This window comes from Misgurnus anguillicaudatus, chromosome 1 (genome assembly GCF_027580225.2).
Source record: "Misgurnus anguillicaudatus chromosome 1, ASM2758022v2, whole genome shotgun sequence".
NCBI lineage: Eukaryota > Metazoa > Chordata > Actinopteri > Cypriniformes > Cobitidae > Misgurnus > Misgurnus anguillicaudatus.
In genome coordinates, this window is record NC_073337.2 from 19,554,833 (window position 1) to 19,573,814 (window position 18,982).

Here is an 18,982-nt window from a genome sequence, read left to right on the forward strand (position 1 = left end):
CATGATACGCAAAATCGTAAACTATGCTGCCATTGTATATGTATATTTAAAATGGAACGTTCCTAAACAAATGATTGTAGACACCTTTTTCTATTGCCATGGTCAGTCGACAGTACTTCTATGAATAATAAATGCAAAAATACGATTACTGTATTTATTCATTTATGTATTATTTCTACATGTACATATATTCATTTATTGACTTAAGAATTTTTTTGTCCTGCATACCAGTCCTCCCCCCGCGAGGGCGCTGTTCACACTTTCATTATAGAAAGATGACCGAGGACTCTACCATTCACATAAGCAAGCGGAGATCAAATGGATCGTTAAGTCACAATGGACCCATTTGACACATCTGATCCTCGGGAAGGAGTATCAAAGGGTGCGGCGACAAACGCACAGAAACCGGATCCGTGGTCCCGATTCTCCGCGTGGCTCGAGTGCGTGTGCGTCGTTACCTTCGACCTCGAACTCGGGCAAGCCATTGAGGTACACAAATTTTGCGCGTGCACCTTACATATATGTTTGTTAATTACAAGCGTGGCTGTACAGCAGCTTTTTAATTGATTGTTGATCAGATTTAATGAGTTAAACTATGCGGATTTTGTTGTCGGTTTTCCTTAACGGTATACGATTATAAATGCAGCAACAGCATCATATCTGTGTATAATTGTAACCTTTTTACATCATCAGCTCATTTATCCTCACAATGTCAAACTTACAGAGAAAGAGGTAAGAACAAATTGCACCATTAGTGTTTATTTTTTAGCAGAAGTAGTATTTTAAAGGGCTGTTTTACTGTGTCAATCAAAACCAGCATTAATATGATCAAATGGCTCTAAAAGAAATACAAATACTCTTTTATTTCTTTTCAGAAAACAAGCATCTGTTATTTATCATTTCCTGACTCCTACTCAGGTAATTTGTCTTTTGGTCAGGGATGTGGTGATAAACAGCTGAAATATGAGCTTCACATGAGTCCATATCTTTCCCAGGATGCCTTGGGGACACTCAGTTCAGCTTCAGACTGCGGCAGTCAGTGGGTCGTAGTGGCTCTTGGTTTGGGCAGGAGGATGCATACAACAGAGCCGCACCTGTGATTTTGCAGGTGGGAAGTGTACTTTCTCTTAATTCAGATGTTTTAATTTCTTAAGTAATTTTCAAAAACGTATAAATACGTTAACCTAAAATGCTCTGGAGGAGTGCATGTAAATTATTTCACTTTTCTTTTAGAAGGAGCATGCGCATTTCCATGGGTATGTCTATTTTAGACAAGTGAAGGATGCATCTGTCAAGAGAGGCTACTTTCAGAAGGTGTGTATTGTGTAACTCAATCAATATACGCAAACACATGAAGAAGAGTTCAGATGCAAAACCCTCTAAGTGCATTTTCTTGTAAATTAGAATTTTCTGGTCATTTTCAGGCTCTTATGTTTTGGTTCAGTAAATTCACTTTAATAGCAAAGAAAAGGTTATTGGTCAGTATTTACAACGCCTTATTTTCATAAATGTCACGATATTTGCAATAAAATATCCAAAAACTACTAGTCCGGTGTTATATATTTTGTCCAGCTGATTACTAACAATATCTATAATGTTTTCAACTACTTGAAAATTATGAGAAAAATGCTGCCCTAAACAGTGACACGGGGCAGTGCAGTCGCCTGTAAATGATGTTAATATCTACGTTACCCTTTGTTACCACCTTTACTGACGTAAAAACCACATGACAACAATGTCGTGGACAAATGCGGAAGTAATCGCGTCTGTCGGGCCACTCGCTTGTTTATGCTAATTACACTTAATTCTGTGCTGTGTTAACAAACCATCGTATTGGACTAATACTGTAACATCTATGACTATAACAATTGCATTTGAACATTACCTGAAACCTTACATAATGAAAAAAAAACAATGTCATCAAACATAACATTTATAAAACTTGATTACTTTACCTCATGTGTAACATGATTTCTCGTTCCCGTCTGATTGATGGCCATCAGCGTTTGAGTTAAAGACAACAAATCCCATCAGTCCACGCTCCTTCAGAGCATCATTAATCTACGTCATTGTTATTGATTTGATCTGGCGCCATCTAGCGGCGCAGATAATACATATTGCATCTTTAACAAATTTGACTGACTGTTATGCCGAGTTCAGACTGTATGATTTTCAAACTAGTCGGGTCACCCGTGGTTTCACACTGCGTGATTATCTGGGGAAGGGTTCAGTCGCTGCTGTTTCAGACTGCATGATGGATTGGCGACAGGGGTTTTCATACTGCATGACTTTACCGTAAGAAGAATCGCCGATAACTTTTTCCCGGTCCGCAAACTACATCTCACAACCAAACGCACGCGACAAGTGACGCAAAGGAAACAACGCGAGGTCACGCGTGCAAGACCGGGGTTCTCACGTGAGACTGGGATTATTATTAAAAATGGTCACCCGCAAGAAGTTTACCGTACAAATTGCATGTGCATTCATTTGCAGCAGAAAGAAGAAGAAATAAAAATTATGAAGGAGAGACTCCTCCCTGAAGTTCCAGCTGTCTTGTATGTTGCTCTCTCATTGGATGTAGGTCATCGCCAATGTTATTGTCAGTCAAAACATATTTCACACGGCATGATTTAGAATCCCCGACCGGTCCAGATATTTAGCATGCCAAATATCTCACGGGTGTCGGCGACTCGTCGGCGATCCTCTCAAAATGCGTCTTTTATAATTCACACTGTGTGATTGTCACTCGCGTGCACGAGCATCGATTTGCCTGTGATTTCGGGCATTTGTCGGCGATTTCTCAAAACCTGTCGGCGAGTCAAAATCAGGGCTAAAATCGTGCAGTCTGAACTCGGCATTAGTGCAAAACCTGCAAGTTTTTTGTCAAAAACCTCCATCTTAAATCCACTTTTTTGAACAAGACATAGTACACAATTGCAAATGATGAAAGTCAGAATTTAGAAATAAAAATTAAGAAACAGAACCACACAAATAGGGGGCGCCGTGATGCATGTGGCTGCCACATTTGTGGTGTTTTCAGGTCCAAGTATTCAAAAGGACCCAAGTTTGAATGTGTTCCACAGTTGTTTCTCTCTCCAGTGACTCTTCACTTTCTTTGGACATTCGGTCAATGTCCTAATATATTTGGTAAACCTTCTTTAACCGGGTAAAAAACTTGCAACTCGACAATTGAAATCAGACGTATGCATCTTCTATGCACGTAGAGTGCATGTTAGACTTTGCTAAAAAAAATACACTGTAAAAAATACTTTGCTGCCTTAAAATTTTTTGTTAAATCAACTGAGATTTACAAGTCATGTCAACAGAGATGAGTTGTCACAACTTATAAAATATAGTTAAAATATAGTCAACTTAATTTTATAAGTTATAACAACTCACCTCTAGTTATAACAACTCATCTCTAGTCAAGATAAATAATAGTAAGTTAAAATGACTTGTAAATCCGTGTTGATTCAACTAAAATTTTTAAGGCAGCAAAGTATTTTTTTCAGTGTAGGTATTCAACGGATTCTGCCAACAAAAACATCTAAATAAGTTGTTGAATGAAATTCAGTCATCAAGTCATCTATACAAGATGCAGAATAGGACCACACAGAAATTTTTACCTCTATCACTATATGAAACCTTTTTTTCTATTGGTCCTTCTAAATAGTTTTTAATCAGGTTAATCCAAACATAGTTTTATGATTTTTTTTTAGATAAAATTAATTTAAAACATTTTTTTTAATCTTACTTTATATAATAACACTTTATTCTCACTATGAATAAAACTTTAGAAGCTGCCATGGCGTTTAAAAGAAAAGCATTTAGCATCTTTTGCATCTGAGTTTTTACATGTCCTTCAGGTGAATCATTATGAGATTTTGCCATATGTCAAGATCATCCTCTCGGAAACAAAGGTTTTATAACCATTAAATTGAAGACTTATGTTAATTTCCTTATTGTCAAAAGATATCTGTATAAATGGGTTTGTTGGTAATTTGTTCAGAATACAACGTCTCTATGAGTAAAACAAATGTAATTATTTGCAGTCGCTGGTGTTGGTGTCCAGACTGCCCTTCGTGCAGTTGTTTCACTCTCTGCTGCAGGTTATCGCCCCTGAGTATTTTGAAAAGCTTGAACCTTGTTTGGAAACGGGTGAGGTTAATTTGACTTGTTTTCAAGTCTTGACTTAATGAAGAGGAGTTAATTTTGTGTGCATATATTAAGAACTTTTAAGCCTTAATCTAACTTAATATTGTCTGTTGTAGTCTGCAATGAGATTGACCAGTGGCCTGCACCGATACCAGGGCAAACACTCAACTTACCTGTGATGGGTGTGGTGATGCAGGTGAGACCTTCAATGAATGAAAATCTCTTAAAGGGATATGTTGGTGCATGCTTGTCCATTTTAGGGTTCTGACGTGTTATTTGTACTTATTACACGGCTCTCTGGAATGCTTGATTCTAATTGGTCAGTTGAGACATTTGCAGGTTCGTTCTTTTCAAATAATAACCGCTCCAAAGTAATAACGCTTAGCCGGCGCTACTTGTATGTTTTAAATCCCTCCGCGCCAACAAAGATTATTGTTTGGCGCCATCTTGTGACAAACACTGGACAACCACAATTAAGAATGGAACATTTTGACATTCATTTTAACATGTACGGAAAAAAACATTTAAACAGTGGATAGAAGAACGAACAACGACAAGACACAGAGAGCTTACTGAGACTGAACTTGACAAAATGGAGCATGACAGCTAACGTTACGAAGCCAACACACAAAAAATACAGAACGGGAATTAAAACTTCTCAAAGTGGCTAAAAGAGAAAAAAATGGAGACAGACAAGTATGAAGCAGAGGATCTTAATAAGGTATTACGATCATTTTATGCATCTGTGCAAAATTTCGCGGAAGGATAAAAATGTTAATTCAAAACAAATATGCCAATAAAATGTTTCAAATTCATATTCAAGTCCAGTTTTTTTCTTATGTGGCAAGTAGCCGTGTAATAAGCGGGATAGTGTAGAGGCAGCCGGTAGTTATCGGGTAAATAAGCCCCTTCAGTGTGATACAAGACCCTCCGCTTCGCGTCTGGTCCTGATCACACTGTCGGGGCTTATTTCCCGATAACTACCGGCTGCCTCTACATTATCCCTTACTTAATAATTAATAATATACAATAAAGCAAAAATGTCAATAACATATGTATAGCTGGATATTTCAATCCATTTATTGTGTTCCTTATAGGATAGTTCTCCCAAAAATAAAATTCTGTCATCATTTACCCCGCCCCAAGTTGTTCCAAGCCTATATACATTTCTTTGTTCTGCTGAAAACTCAGGAACATATTTTGAAGAAAGTTAATAACCCAAACAGATCTGGGGGACCATTGACCTCGATAGTAGGAAATATAATACTATGGAAGTGAATGGTGCCCCAGATCTGTTTGGTTATTGACATTTTACAAAAGGTCTTCCTTTTGTGTTCAGCAGAACAAAGACATAAATACAGAACAACTTGAGGGTGAGTAACTTGAGAACATTTTTCAGTGAACTATCCCTTTAAAGCCTCTTATCAACTTTGAAGTCTTGTGTATTAATGTTTTATATAATTATTTGCTAATGTGTCAGACTTATCCAGAGCTCTGTTTACAGGTCAAAATTCCCTCAAATGTTGAAACGTCAGGAGAAAGCCCTTCTAAACAGATGCAACAAGAGGTGCTTACCTCATGCATGCATGCATGGTCTAAAAAGTGCTTTTATTTTCAATTGTGGTCAATGATAACAACAGAAAATTTTGTTTTCACAGAATCTGCTCCCTGCACCAATGGTTCTTCCATCAGTTCACGAGCTGGATCTTTTTAAGTATTGTACAGCTTGTACATGTGTTTTGTAATAACCATCTGTTGAGTTTACAACATTTACTGAACCACACCATAGCTACAAATTGCCCTTACTGACCTTTCATCTTATTAGATGTTTCCAGTCAGTCCTGATTCACGTGCAGATGCTCTGGGAGCTGATGTTGCTAGGAGAGCCGGTGGTTGTCATGGCACCCTCTCCGACTGTCTCCTCGGAGACCGTGCTGGCCTTAGTCAGGTAGGGACAATGTGTTCTCATTACTAGTACATGCGTACATGCACCGCTCACACAAGGGCTGTTAACTTAAGTCACCTTTATGATGGAAGTTTGTGAAGTAGCAGAAAACTCACATTCATCTAATTTTAGTTTTATAGTTGATATTTATAAATTACATTTATGTTTTATCCAAAGCATCTTGTAGTGCATTCAGGCTATACAGATACTTTGTAAAACTTTTATGTTTCTTTTTGTAGTTCCATTGCCCCACTGCGATACTGTGGAGATTACAGACCTTACTTTACCATTCATGACAGTGAATTCAAAGAGTATACCACCAGAACTCAAGCGCCGTAAGTAAAAACACAAATCAACCCCCTTAAAGGGATAGTTCACCTAAAAAATAAAACAGTGTCATAAGTTGAAGAGCTCAGATGCAAAAGCCGCTAAATGTCAAAGATAAATGCTTTTGGTACGAATATGTTTTATCAAATACTTTAGCTTGAATTCTGCTTAATCCTGGGCATAGGCCACTCAGAAGTGGCCAGAATCTGTTAAACGCCATGTCGATTTTTCAGCAAAGTCCTCTAAGTGCATGGAAGATGAATGTGAAACGACCGTGGATCAATACAAACTTGGGTCCCTTGTTGAGTACTTGATAGGGATGCCCTGAAATGAAAATTCTTGGCTGATAACCGAAAAAGAGGAAACCAAGAAAGAAATTATTATGCCAATTATTAGTACCATTGCATTTATGGCTATCACTGTGTACTAACTTTACTAGGGCTGTGAAGGATCACAAAACTCATGGTTCGGATCACATTACAGTTTTTGAGGCACGGATCGGATTATTTTTCGGATCAGCAAAAAGGGGGTGGGAAAAATCTAATAATAGAAATTGCAAACATTTATAAAAAAGAACAAAGCTGTACATTAATAAGGTCTAAAATTAGCATTAGGTACAAAAATGTAATTAAATAAATCATAACACTGTCTTTATTGTACAAATTAAATATATTATTATTTTTAGAGCTACAGAAGTGATTTTCTCTTTGTCTTGGGTTGTTTGATTAACATTAATGACACAGACTTACAGAGTAAGTAGGTTAATTGAGGTTACTGTCTCTTTAAGACGAAAAAGCACAGACTGGGTTCTGACTGTAATCTATACATACACATAAGACATAAACATGTTTTTATTAAAGAATACTGTGGACTTCATTTTGTTTATATGTCAATAACAGAAAGATTTTTTGTCTGCTTGTTTTTTGAAACGCGTCTCTCTCGTGTGTGCACTATTGAGGGCATTTAAACACGCGCGCACACAGATACCGAGGGCGAATTCCAAACAGCGCAACAGTCGTTCCACATAAAAATCTTACGTTGTTTTTCATTGCTTTATTCGCCAAATGTATGTTGATGGACTACAGTATGAGACACAGCGTGACTCTCTCTAAAGTTTACACATCAAGAGTTCTGATTTTTGAAATGCATACTATGATGATCACGTCTGGACCGGACACATTCAATCGCATGTGCCTCTGTGTACAGAAAGCTCCTCACTTTAGCGCCTTTTTGCGGTTAAATATGTCCACACTGCAGACATGTTGCTTCAGACAAGCACGTGCAGGTCGCGGTTTCTGTTTGCGTCATCACAATATTTTTGGTGGCTAAATATTCGGTGCATCCCTAGTACTTGGATCTGAATACAACCCGAATGTGGCAGCCACATGCATCACAGCGCACCCAAATGCGTGCTTCAGTTTCTGTATTTTTACCTTTCGAATTCTGACTTTCATCATTCGCAATGTTTCAAGTTGCATCCATCTATGTCTTATCAAAAGAAGTGGATTTCTTTTTAGAGATGGAGGTTTTAGCCAAAAAATGCTTGCAAAGCTCAAAATGTGGCATCTGCATGTAACCCACCTTAGTAAGTAGTACAATTGGGCATACATTGGACCACAGTCGTTTCTTGCCGGCCACGAGAATTGAACCGGTGACTTTTGGATTACAAGCCCCACTCTTCAGCTATTGGGCTCATTTTTTGCCCCAAAAATTAGCAAAAATTTAATTTTTTGGTGAACCATTCCTTTACAATTAAATGATGCCTGAATTTCATTTATTAGGTGACATTATTTCATTATGTTTCATCAGTTTCATAATGGTTTCCTATAGGCAGTGGTTTTCAAACTAGGAAAGGGGGCAAGATGGTGCCAGGAGGGCCCCAATTTTATGAAATTTTATAAAATACATTCATTTATCATAAATTCAGTGTAATGAAACCTAAAAAAACAAACAAAAGCACTGCATTGTATTATTTAATGATTTGTTTAATCCAAATTCTAAGTTTAAGATTGTTTATGTCATGTTGCGCGCCAAAAGGTTTGAGAACCACTGCCTTAATACACAAACTACCTCCACAGTCCATTTAAATGTTTTATCAAGGATGTGACTCTATTTTTTTTTTTTTACTGACAGGCCTAATGTTATACTGGGTGTCACAAACCCTTTCTTTATAAAGACCTTTCAGTGCTGGCCACACATCATTCGCCTCGGAGACTTAAAGATGTCTGGTAAACCACACTCTATTTTAATCCTATGACTCATATATGTGTATGAGAGGGGTGTCAGGTTGGTATCTCTGTCCTGCAGGTGATTTGCCAAAGCAGGTGAAGATCAAGAAACTGGCCAAGTTGAAAACGTTGGATACAAAACCAGGTATGAACAACACAATAGATTTTATTATGACGCAAAACTGTTTTCTATTAACTTTAGATACATATTTGCTTGGTCTTGGTCTTTCTTAAAGGTATATACACGGCATATAAGACCTTCCTTCACAAAGACAAAGCCCTCATCAAACGACTCTTAAAGGTTGGCCTTAATTTAATATTGAATTGAATTCAACCTAAAACCGTAACTATGTTTCAGTTGTGTTCATTTTGTCATCAGGGTATCCAGAAAAAAAGACCATCAGAGGTGCAGAGCGCCATCTTGAGGCGGCATCTGTTGGAGCAGACGCAGAGTTTCATTCATCCACTTGTAATGCCAATATAACGACTTAATTCAATTTAAATTTCAATCCTCAGCTTTGACTTTACGCTCTTTCTTTTCTTCAGGAGCAGTATTTGTCGAGTCTGATGCCCCCACAGAGATCTGTGTCTCCTTGGAAGGTTAATTCAGGATGATTCGATCAGATTTTAATTGATATCCACGACATTAACAGGTGCTTTGTGTCTTCATTAAATTGTTTGATGTTTCACAGACTCCTCCACAGATCCGCTCCTTCAGTCAGGAGGAGTTTATAAAGACTTTGGAGCAAGCAGGGTCTCAGCTTACCTCAGTGCTTAAAGGAGATTGGATGGGCCTGTACAGGTAACACAACAGGAAGTTCAGTACTTAAGACTGAATCTTTTATTTAAATTGTGCATATGATGTAATATGTGTGCGTTTCAGGAGGTACCTCCGCTCTCCAAACTTTGACGGCTGGTATCGTCTCAGGCACAGAGAGATGACTCAGAAAGTGGAATGTCTTCATTTGGAGGCCATCTGTGCGGCTGTGAGTATATTAAGGTCTCTTCGCTAAAGTCATCTGAATGTAGCATCAGCATAATTTTTTTTTTTTAACTTATTTTGTTTTTTACTCGTTTAGGATCTGCTGGCTTGGACCAAAGACAAATCAGAGGTAGAAATCGTTGATCTAATCCTGAAGCTGAGAGAGAAACTGGTTAGTGAATTCTAGTTCACAATATAGTTTGAGTTAAAGGTCATTTGGGGTCTCTTTAATTAAAACTTTGATTCAGGATCACATCTTACTTTGTGAAATCATGGCGAGTGCGTTGCTATAGCGTCATCCACTACCGAATGAGCTATGGGAACTCATATGTTGACACAAAGCTTATCTCTGCATTTCCCGCCCAGGTGAGAGCTCGAAAGTATCAGCTTCCTGTCAAAGAAGAACAACTGGAGAAATTAGAGCAGTCCATCCAAACTATCATCAGCTCCCTGCCAGAAGATCTACAGACAGTATTACATAGACAATCACAGTCAGAGCCACATGAACATTGACATGAACAGACTGAGATTTGAGCCACAGTGCTAATATACCAGCGATGTATAAACCCCTCACACCTGTACAGGTATCAGCCAGCATTTATTTTACCAGTAAGACCATACACTACCTGAGAGGCCTTTTATTTTAGATAAACAGGTGAGAAACTATAGACACGGCACTAGGTAACACACAGAGGACTCAGAAAGACTGCAGTTTTTAGATTGCAGTAATTTTATGCTCCAATAAACATGATTTTAGGATTTTTTATTATTTATTAAATGGCAAAGCTTTTATTCCTGTAATAGTGGTTTGATTCTTTTTTTGGGACATCTAATCTGACATGTTGGGGAACAAAACACGTACTGTAATTTATGCAAAATTTATTTAAATTTTTTTTGACATGGTGCTTTAAACCCTGTAATGATGTTTTGTCATGGCAGCACTGATTTACTTCACAAAGGGTGATATTTGGCCAATTTGTTGTTTTTGTTTACAAAAGCTGACTGTATGGACATCACTATGAGGAAAAAGGTTTAATGTAATTCACGGCTGGATTAATAGATACAGATTAGGCCTAATCAAATACTAGAACTGATTCTTAATATAGGACCCTTATTGATAGTATAATATAATCTAGGATTTATGAACGACGTCTGCATGGATTCAAGAGAGATGTCACATTCTGTGCAATTATAATAAATGTTAGAAAAAGCGATTTAAAAGCGTATAAATTGTGTTTGTTGGGCATTAGTGGTATTTTTTTTAAACTTTGAAAGGTAAAGTTGGTTCGCCTTTGCACTTTGTAAACTTTGCACTTTTTATTTAGCCTGTTTTAGGTTATCTGTTCTTGTTCATACTGTATATTGATCTGTCAGACCAGCTTGTTTTAATTGGTTTTCTTTATTTCATTGCAATGTTTTTTATTTTGAAATTAAACGATAGCCACAGTTCTCTGTGTTTTTTTAATAGCCTTGTTTTTAGTTGGAATTTTGAAATCCACTAAGCAGACGAGCAAGAAGGCCTTTTTATAAGACATATTTGGTACAGTTAGATTAATTAAGACATTTAAGTAGTTTTTACAAGCATACCTAACAAAAAAACATTCTGGCGTGCATCTTGAGACAAAACAATGGCACTGATATATATTAAGATACATCAGTGCAATGTTTTTAAATTAAGGCAGCTCAAACATGCATTTAAGTCTGGGACTTGAATAAGCCGGGTCTTGGAAACAGCTCATGAATGTTTTTTGCCTATGCTTATAGAAGTTATGGATGCCCTAAAGAAAATGGATGCACATTAAAATAAAAAATAAAAAAAGATTGCTTTTGTGGTCCAGGGTCACATATGCGTTTTATTATTCACTACTTAAAATAGAAACACTTGTTTCTATATTTGTACTTAAAGGCATAGTTTACTCCAAAATGAAAATTTTGTCATTATTTACTCACAACCTGATAAATGTATTTATTCTTCCGAACACAAAGGAAGATATTTGTAAAAAAGCAGGAAGCACCATTGACTTGCATAGCAGGACAAGCATACTATGGTAGTCAATGGTGCTCAGAAACGGTTTCTGTTAGCAGACCACTCCACCGCTTTGTCCTTTTGTTATAAAACGAAAACTTGGTTTTAAAAATGTCAAGCATGAAAATGTAAAAATTGTTTAAATTTACTTTTTTTCCCACCAGACATTGAAAAACAAAGTCTGGAGTAAATGGGAACATTAATTTAAAAACTTTTACTTATCATTTAACACTTTTTGTAACATAATTAAAAAAATTAGTCCTAAAAAATCTCATTACCGCAACAGTCAGAAAACATTGACATATTTTCTAAATGACATGACAAACCTGAAAGACCATAATTTGGCAATTCTGCACATGCATTTAAAATCAAAGTATTATGCTTCTATTAATTAAATTAACATTTAATAAGCATCTGTTGTGGTAATGATAATCAAAATGTCGTGTAAGCATTCTGACAAGACAATATTTCAAATTAACTGTAAAAAAATTATCTTACCTGGTAGCCATCTTGAAGTAACTGGTCCATGTGCTTGGTCACTCAAAATCAAACTTTATTAAAATTCTGTATGTGTGCTTAAACTGTTCTCAAAAAGTGTTGCGGAGGATGAGAACATCAGGCATGGACACATCATTTTCCTAATTTTTCTTCATTATTATTATACATGAATATTCAGTAAATATTTTTTCTGTCATCTAAAGTAGTCTAGCAAAACATCCATTTATTTTTTTTCTTAATATTTTTGTGTTAATTTGATTAAATTACAACATAACGCATGTTCAAACACAGCCGGACACATTGCGGTAATGAGAATTTCAGCAGAAAATGAGATCGAATTTACAATTATAAATTCTTATGTTGAAATCACACACTGTGCAAGGTAGAACACAGTATTGTGTTAATTCTGATGCTTTTTAATGTTACTATATTACACATTTTAAAGCTAAAATCATTAGTGGCGTGGTGTTTCAATGGTTTCGTGAGAATCACCCTACAAGTTATGGATTCAAACTTTGCAGGCATTACAATACCCTGTGGCTCAAAATTTATTTAAATTTTACTTTTTTTAATTTATTTAATTATGGCCACATACAAAACCATAAAATACTGAAGAGAGAAAAATAGTATATTTAATTGAAAATATACATTTAACAAAGCAGGAATGTCAAAATTTAAATAGAAAAGAATGATCTCCAGTTGGTTAGTTATCTCAAACCATCATATAGAAACAGGCGTAACATTGCAAAGCACCATTGACTTGCATAGTAGGACAAACATACTATGGAAGTCAATGGTGCTCAGAAACGGTTTCTGTTAGCAGACCACTCCACTGCTTCGTCCTTTTGTTATATGTTACCTTTTTAAATAAGATTTTGCTAATCCTCCTTTGTCCAGATTATAATATTACAAGTTATGGATTCAAAATGTGCAGGCCTTACAATACCCTGTGGCTCAAAATTTCTTTCAATGTAACTTTTTTAATTTATTTAATATTTAATTATAGCCACATACAAAAACCATAAAATACTGAAGAGAGAAAAATAGTATATTTAATTGAAAATATACATTTAACAAAGCAGGAATGTCGAAATTTAAATAGAAAAGAATGATCTCCAGTTGGTTAGTTATCTCAAACCATCATATAGAAACAGGCGTAACATTGCAGTCATCAAATGCCCTAGCATATATTACAAAAATCTAAAGAAACCTTGTAAGGTATAAATGATAAACCAAGTAATTAAAACCATTCAAGCTTTGCAATCTCAATGCATACCATTTATAAAAGATAATCCTAAAGCATCCCAATTTTAACCTTTTAGAATTAACTGCATGTTCACCATGAACCATATAAAAGTGCTAATTTATGAAAGCATAAATAGACTGTCAGATTTATGTTAAATTTTTTCTCTTCAAAGCCTGTTTAGATTTTTTATCAGCATAAAAATCATATATTTCACATGGCCATCTTTGGCATAACTCTTTCTGTAGATCTTAACCTTTTAAATGAACCAAAATAGTGTTACATTAACATACTGTATATGTTATATAAGCCTATACAACATAGGTTATATTATAGTTGTCCTGTCCTCCTTAATAATTATACAAAAACAGTTAGGTGCACCCATGTACAAGACACAGTGTCAAGAACTGCTGTGAAATATGTTCACGTTGCTCTTTTTGGTACCCTTTCACAACTACACACCAAATTGTTGGCCTACAAAGTGTCTCTTTTTGCATTATCGCTTCCCTGCCGTCCACCAGCTGTGGGCCTGCTGCTTCAGGACAACTTGCTTCTCTTGAGGACTAAAGTGCAAAATGGTCAAAATAGCCGTGAGTGTCTGCTGTCGCCCTCTGGTGTCATGCAGCGTGAGAAACTTGTAAATCACGTTCTTTAGATACTCAAGATTGGCGCCATCTCTTCCCTGGTCCCGAATACGCTTTTCCAGCTGGCCGCGTAGCTCAGCAATCTCTTCTTCATGTCTCTCCCCATTAGCAATGAGCTTTCCTTGCAACTGGTGCAAGTCTTCTTGGAGTCGATGCTTTTGTTTGCGTAAAGCGGCAACCTCTACCTCCTTGCGTGCAAGCTGTTCGGCGTACAGTAATAAAGTCGGCTCGTTCGGCCCGGCTAGTTTGAGAGCTTGAGCGATAATGTCACTTTCTTCCTGTGCTGGATCATCCCCCTCCACGTCACCTTCTTCCATCACTGTACCATTATTTGCAGGAAATCTCTGATGGCTTCCAAAGCCAACCACCGCAGCAGCCCGAAGCCGCTCCAGCTCGAGGTCTTTTTCTGCCAGTAGGGCCATCGTGCGGTCTCTTTGTTTGTGCAGCTCTTCTTCGAGCCGAAGGAAGTTCTCCCTATGCTGGGCGTCCAACTTCTCAACTTCCTGTTTATGGGCCTGTTGGAGCACCACAAGACCTTGCTGTCGCTCCTCCAGTTCACGTTTGTGCCGTGCTTCGGCTTCATCTGAAGAGATGCGAAGGTTTATGTACTTCTCCTTCAGCTCAGCCAGCTGGTCACGTGCTTCCTCCAATTCTTTGGCTTGGTTGCCATCTTTTGTGTTTTTAGTCTTCAGGACACCTTGTACTCTCATTTTGTAGCGTTCAAACTCCTCTCTCAGTTGCCGGAGCTCTTGCTGGTAGTGAAGTACGGTGGTCTTCTCACCTTCAGAGGCTTCGACGTCTTTCTCTTCCTCTATAAGTCTTTCAATATCTAAATTCTGGTTTTGAGATCTTTGTGCAGCCAACAGCAGTAATTTCTTCACCTTCTCAAGCTTGTCCTTCAACACGTCTACGTTCAAGTTTGTGTCATCGATGCTTAGATCGGACGTTGTCGTCCTGTTGACGGCTGCGATAGCCAAGGTTTTATTTTCCGTGTCTAGTTGAAGGATGCGCTCCCGCAACCTCTGAGCGTTCTGTTGGTCCTTCTGTCTGGCCTTCTCGCAGGCACCCAGCAACTCAGAAAGTTCAGATACTCGCTCCTCGAGGCTGGCAACTCGCGCTTCCTCCATCTGCGCCTGGTCTCTTAAACGCTCCTCTGTCTGTGCAGTCTACATAGACACATAATGAAATGAAAATTAATGTTTAGAGCCTTATGACTGAATTACATCCTTAAAGGAACAGTTCACCCAAAAATGAAAATTCTCATCATTTTCTTATACTCAAGTTGTTTCAAACCAATATAAATATCTTTGTTCTGCTGAACACAAAGATATTTTGAAAAATGTTTGTAAGAGATCTGGGGCACCATTGACTTCCATAATAGGAAAAAATAATAATATGGTATTCAGTGGTGCCACAAGCATTGTTCTGCTGAACACAAATAAAGATAAAAAAATGCAACTAAACAGATCTGGGGCACCATTGACTTTCATATTGTTACGTTTTCCTACTATGGAATTGTGCCCCAGATGTGTTTGGTTACAAACATTGTTCTGCTGAACACAAATAATGATTTTAAAAAAATGCAACTAAACAGATCTGGGGCACCATTGACTTCCATAGTATTATGTTTTCCTACTATGGAAGTCAATTGTACCCCAGATATGTTTGGTTACAAACATTGTTCTGCTGAACACAAATAATGATAAAAAAAAATGCAACTAAACAGAACTGAGGCACCATTGACTTCCATAGTATTATGTTTTCCTACTATGGAATTGTGCCCCAGATGTGTTTGGTTACAAACATTGTTCTGCTGAACACAAATAATGATTAAAAAAAATGCAACTAAACAGAACTGGGGCACCATTGACTTCCATAGTATTTTGTTTTTCCTACTATGGAAGTCATTGGTGTTCCAGATCTGTTTGGTTACAAACATTGTTCTGCTGAATACAAATAATGATAAAAAATGCAACTAAACAGAACTGGGGCACCATTGACTTCCATAGTATTATGTTTTCCTACTATAGAATTGTGCCCCAGATGTGTTTGGTTACAAACATTGTTCTGCTGAACACAAATAATGATTTAAAAAAATGCAACTAAACAGAACTGGGGCACCATTGACTTCCATAGTATTACGTTTTGCCTACAATGGAAGTCATTGGCATCCCAGATCTGTTTGGTTACAAACATTGTTCTGCTGAATACAAATAAAGATTTTTAAAAATGCAACTAAACAGATCTGGGGCACCATTGACTTCCACGGAATTATGTTTTTTCCTGCTATGGAAGTCAATAGTGCCCCAGATCTGATTGGTTACAAACATTACATATCTTCAATTGTGTTCAGCGTAACAAAGAAATGTTAACAGGTTTGGAATAACTTGAGGTTGAATAAATGATAACACAATGTTCATTTTTGGGTGAACTATCTCTTTAAATCACGTATGTTGTTGACATAGTAATAAACTTAAAACAAAAGGCAAAATGTAAATGTACTTTGTAATCTGGCACATTTATGGCCCGAAGATGCAAAACCCCATTAAGAAACTGTTAATGGTTATAATTATCATCAGCATGACTACAACATATAACCGCCCACATTTACACACCTATGGTGCCCAGTTGGTATTTAGCAGTATTACCTTGGCCTGTAATTATTAATATAATATAAGTATGAAAAACCAACACTTTAAAACATACCTTTCTTATTTCCTGCTGAAGCTGCTGATGAAAGTGTGCTTTGAGCTCTGCCATCTCCAGCTGAAGCTCTTCCACACGTGGGTCTGGTTTGCTCTTCTCCTCTTCTGCAGCCTTCAGTCTCTTCCTCAGCTCATCTAGTTCCTGAGTGATGTCTTTCAGTTGCGTCTCAGAATCCAGCCCTCGATCCGCTGCCTGCATCGCCTCGGCTAGGCCTTCTCGTGCATCTTCCAGTTTGAGCTCTGCATCCTGTCTCAGTCCCCGCTCCTCCTGGAGGAGTTTCTGGAGCTCTCGGAGCATGTGCGCGTGATCGCTTTGCTCCCGTTCCCGTTCGTGCTGCTGGGTGATGACACGGGCTTTGCTCTCTGCCAGTTGCTCTTGCAGGCTCTGAAGCTCCGCCTGGTGCTGCTTCTGAACTTCTTCCATCCTGGCCTGTAGCTCCTCCAGTTCCTGCTTCATCTTCCGCTTGTCCGCCTGGAACGAGGCTTCCATTCTGGATTTCTCTTGAGTGACGGTTACCAGGGAACTGGTCAGGGTGGATAGTTGTGTTTTCAGCTGGAGTACACAACGGTCTGCTTCTACTGCAGAGGAAACAGCGGGTGGTGGCTGCTCCATACATCCACTGCTTCCGGTACTGATGCCGCTCTCTGACCCATTTGCTTCATCAGCTTGTTGGGTCAAGACAGGTGCGATGGCACCAATAGCTCCATCTACTGTACAGGTTTGGTCCTCCTCCACTAGGTCTCCTTTAGTGCTACTACTGGTCACACTGGCGGCTGTATCTGCAGAGGCTGCTGTGTCCTGACTATCTTCACTATGAAGGGAACAGCGGTCATCCCCGAAGTCAGATGGTCGTTCTGTGTTCCCATGGCTTCCACTTGAAGAAAAACTATCCTCACGATGACTTAAGTCGACCTTTTGAGAAATGGTCAGGACCTGCAGGCTGGCTTCCAATGCTTCTTTTTCCTTAAGTAGGCCTTGGTATGCCCTGACAACATCTTTAAAACGAGTCTGATACTTTACTAGTTGTTTCTTCTGCACTTCAATGGTGTCAAGCAGTTCTTTCTTGCTTGGGCCTCCAACGAAGCTCATGCCAAATTTCTCCATGTTGTATCACTCAGTCAGGTTTCATGCTCAATGATACAACCACCACCTGCAAAGTCAACATGCACTTATTGCTACAAGAAAGGCAAAGCTGTGTAAATCCTTAAAGGAGAATTTTAACATTTGAAGCTTAATGAAACAAATCCCATTTATATACTCGGACAAGGTTTTTGTAATGAATGTGTCACACACATATCCAATAGCACTGGCCAGCTACAAAATGACCAAAACACAATGTTGCTATAATACTAGGATAACAGATTACAAGTAAATATTTAAAAGCTGACACAGTACGTTTAATAAACGTTAGTATTATATACTTTCTTTATATGTTTTTAAGCAAACGCGGACTTTAGTTTAACTGCTCATATTTGTTGGCTAACTAGATAGCAGGTTGGAAATGTCACACAAAATTAGCACCTAAAATCACATCCCACGACACCAAAAACACTGTGAGCTGTGTGCGTATATCTTATGCATATAAAAACATTTACTACAGCAACATTTAATGCTCACATAACTATATTAAAATGAGAATTACCGCAATAACCTGAATACGTGTCCTGTTTACTTGCACTACAGTCTCTTCCTGCTTGGGAAGTGACATGGGAGTACAAAATAAAAGTTTAATCATTTAAGAGTTAATCGAGCGTTACAGGAAAAACGTAATATTTATAAAACAACCCTTAATCAGTAACAAACAATCGCCTTACGAAATGTTATTTTTATTACTATTTATGATTTAAGGTAATTTACAGTGGGGGAAATTTCATTTAGAAAAACTAGCATTTTTATTTTTAAAATTAGATTCGCGTTTAAATAAATTCGACGTAAAGATCCAGACAAACAAGGCAATATTCACTTATATATCAAACAACAATAAAACAATACATTACATATTAATATTTAAAAAATACTTAAAAGTCTGGTAAAGACTATGCTAATTTAATCGAGGATGTAGTCTTGAACAAACAAACAAAACACAATTTTTGAACATTTTTTTTCTGTAATTTACTTATGTATCAGTTGGTCTGGATGCAGCTGGTAAAACAATAACTGTTGCCTACAAACTGAAGCTAGGAGAAATTTAAACAACCATCCCATCAATTGGTGACTATTTTCTATTA

The 18,982-nt window shown here is 37.6% G+C and overlaps 2 protein-coding genes across 3 annotated transcripts; one reads left to right on the forward strand and one right to left on the reverse strand.

Moving 5' to 3' along the window:
- The first annotated feature begins 241 nt into the window (after positions 1-241).
- Positions 242-11,084, forward strand: dennd6b (DENN/MADD domain containing 6B). The gene is made up of 20 exons (XM_055189751.2): positions 242-489; positions 694-732; positions 876-918; positions 996-1,108; positions 1,234-1,314; positions 4,053-4,158; positions 4,272-4,351; positions 5,660-5,722; positions 5,814-5,869; positions 5,981-6,103; positions 6,340-6,435; positions 8,561-8,655; positions 8,735-8,800; positions 8,892-8,956; positions 9,035-9,124; positions 9,202-9,255; positions 9,348-9,457; positions 9,539-9,641; positions 9,735-9,809; positions 10,004-11,084. Exons 1-20 carry the CDS (start codon positions 337-339, stop codon positions 10,148-10,150), a joined length of 1,758 nt encoding a protein of 585 aa, XP_055045726.1. The 5' UTR covers positions 242-336; the 3' UTR covers positions 10,151-11,084.
- Positions 11,085-13,191: 2,107 nt separating this feature from the next.
- Positions 13,192-18,492, reverse strand: gcc1 (GRIP and coiled-coil domain containing 1). Of its 2 annotated transcripts, none has more exons than XM_055189747.2 (3): positions 18,406-18,492; positions 16,755-17,904; positions 13,192-15,214 (listed from the first exon to the last, which is right to left on the reverse strand). In XM_055189747.2, the coding sequence occupies exons 2-3, from the start codon at positions 17,856-17,858 to the stop codon at positions 13,901-13,903; spliced, it is 2,418 nt and encodes an 805-aa protein (XP_055045722.2). In that variant the 5' UTR covers positions 17,859-17,904; positions 18,406-18,492; the 3' UTR covers positions 13,192-13,900. The 2 variants fall into 2 exon arrangements, with proteins under 2 accessions (XP_055045722.2, XP_055045721.2); XM_055189746.2 differs by having other exon boundaries at positions 18,397-18,492.
- Positions 18,493-18,982: the final 490 nt, after the last annotated feature.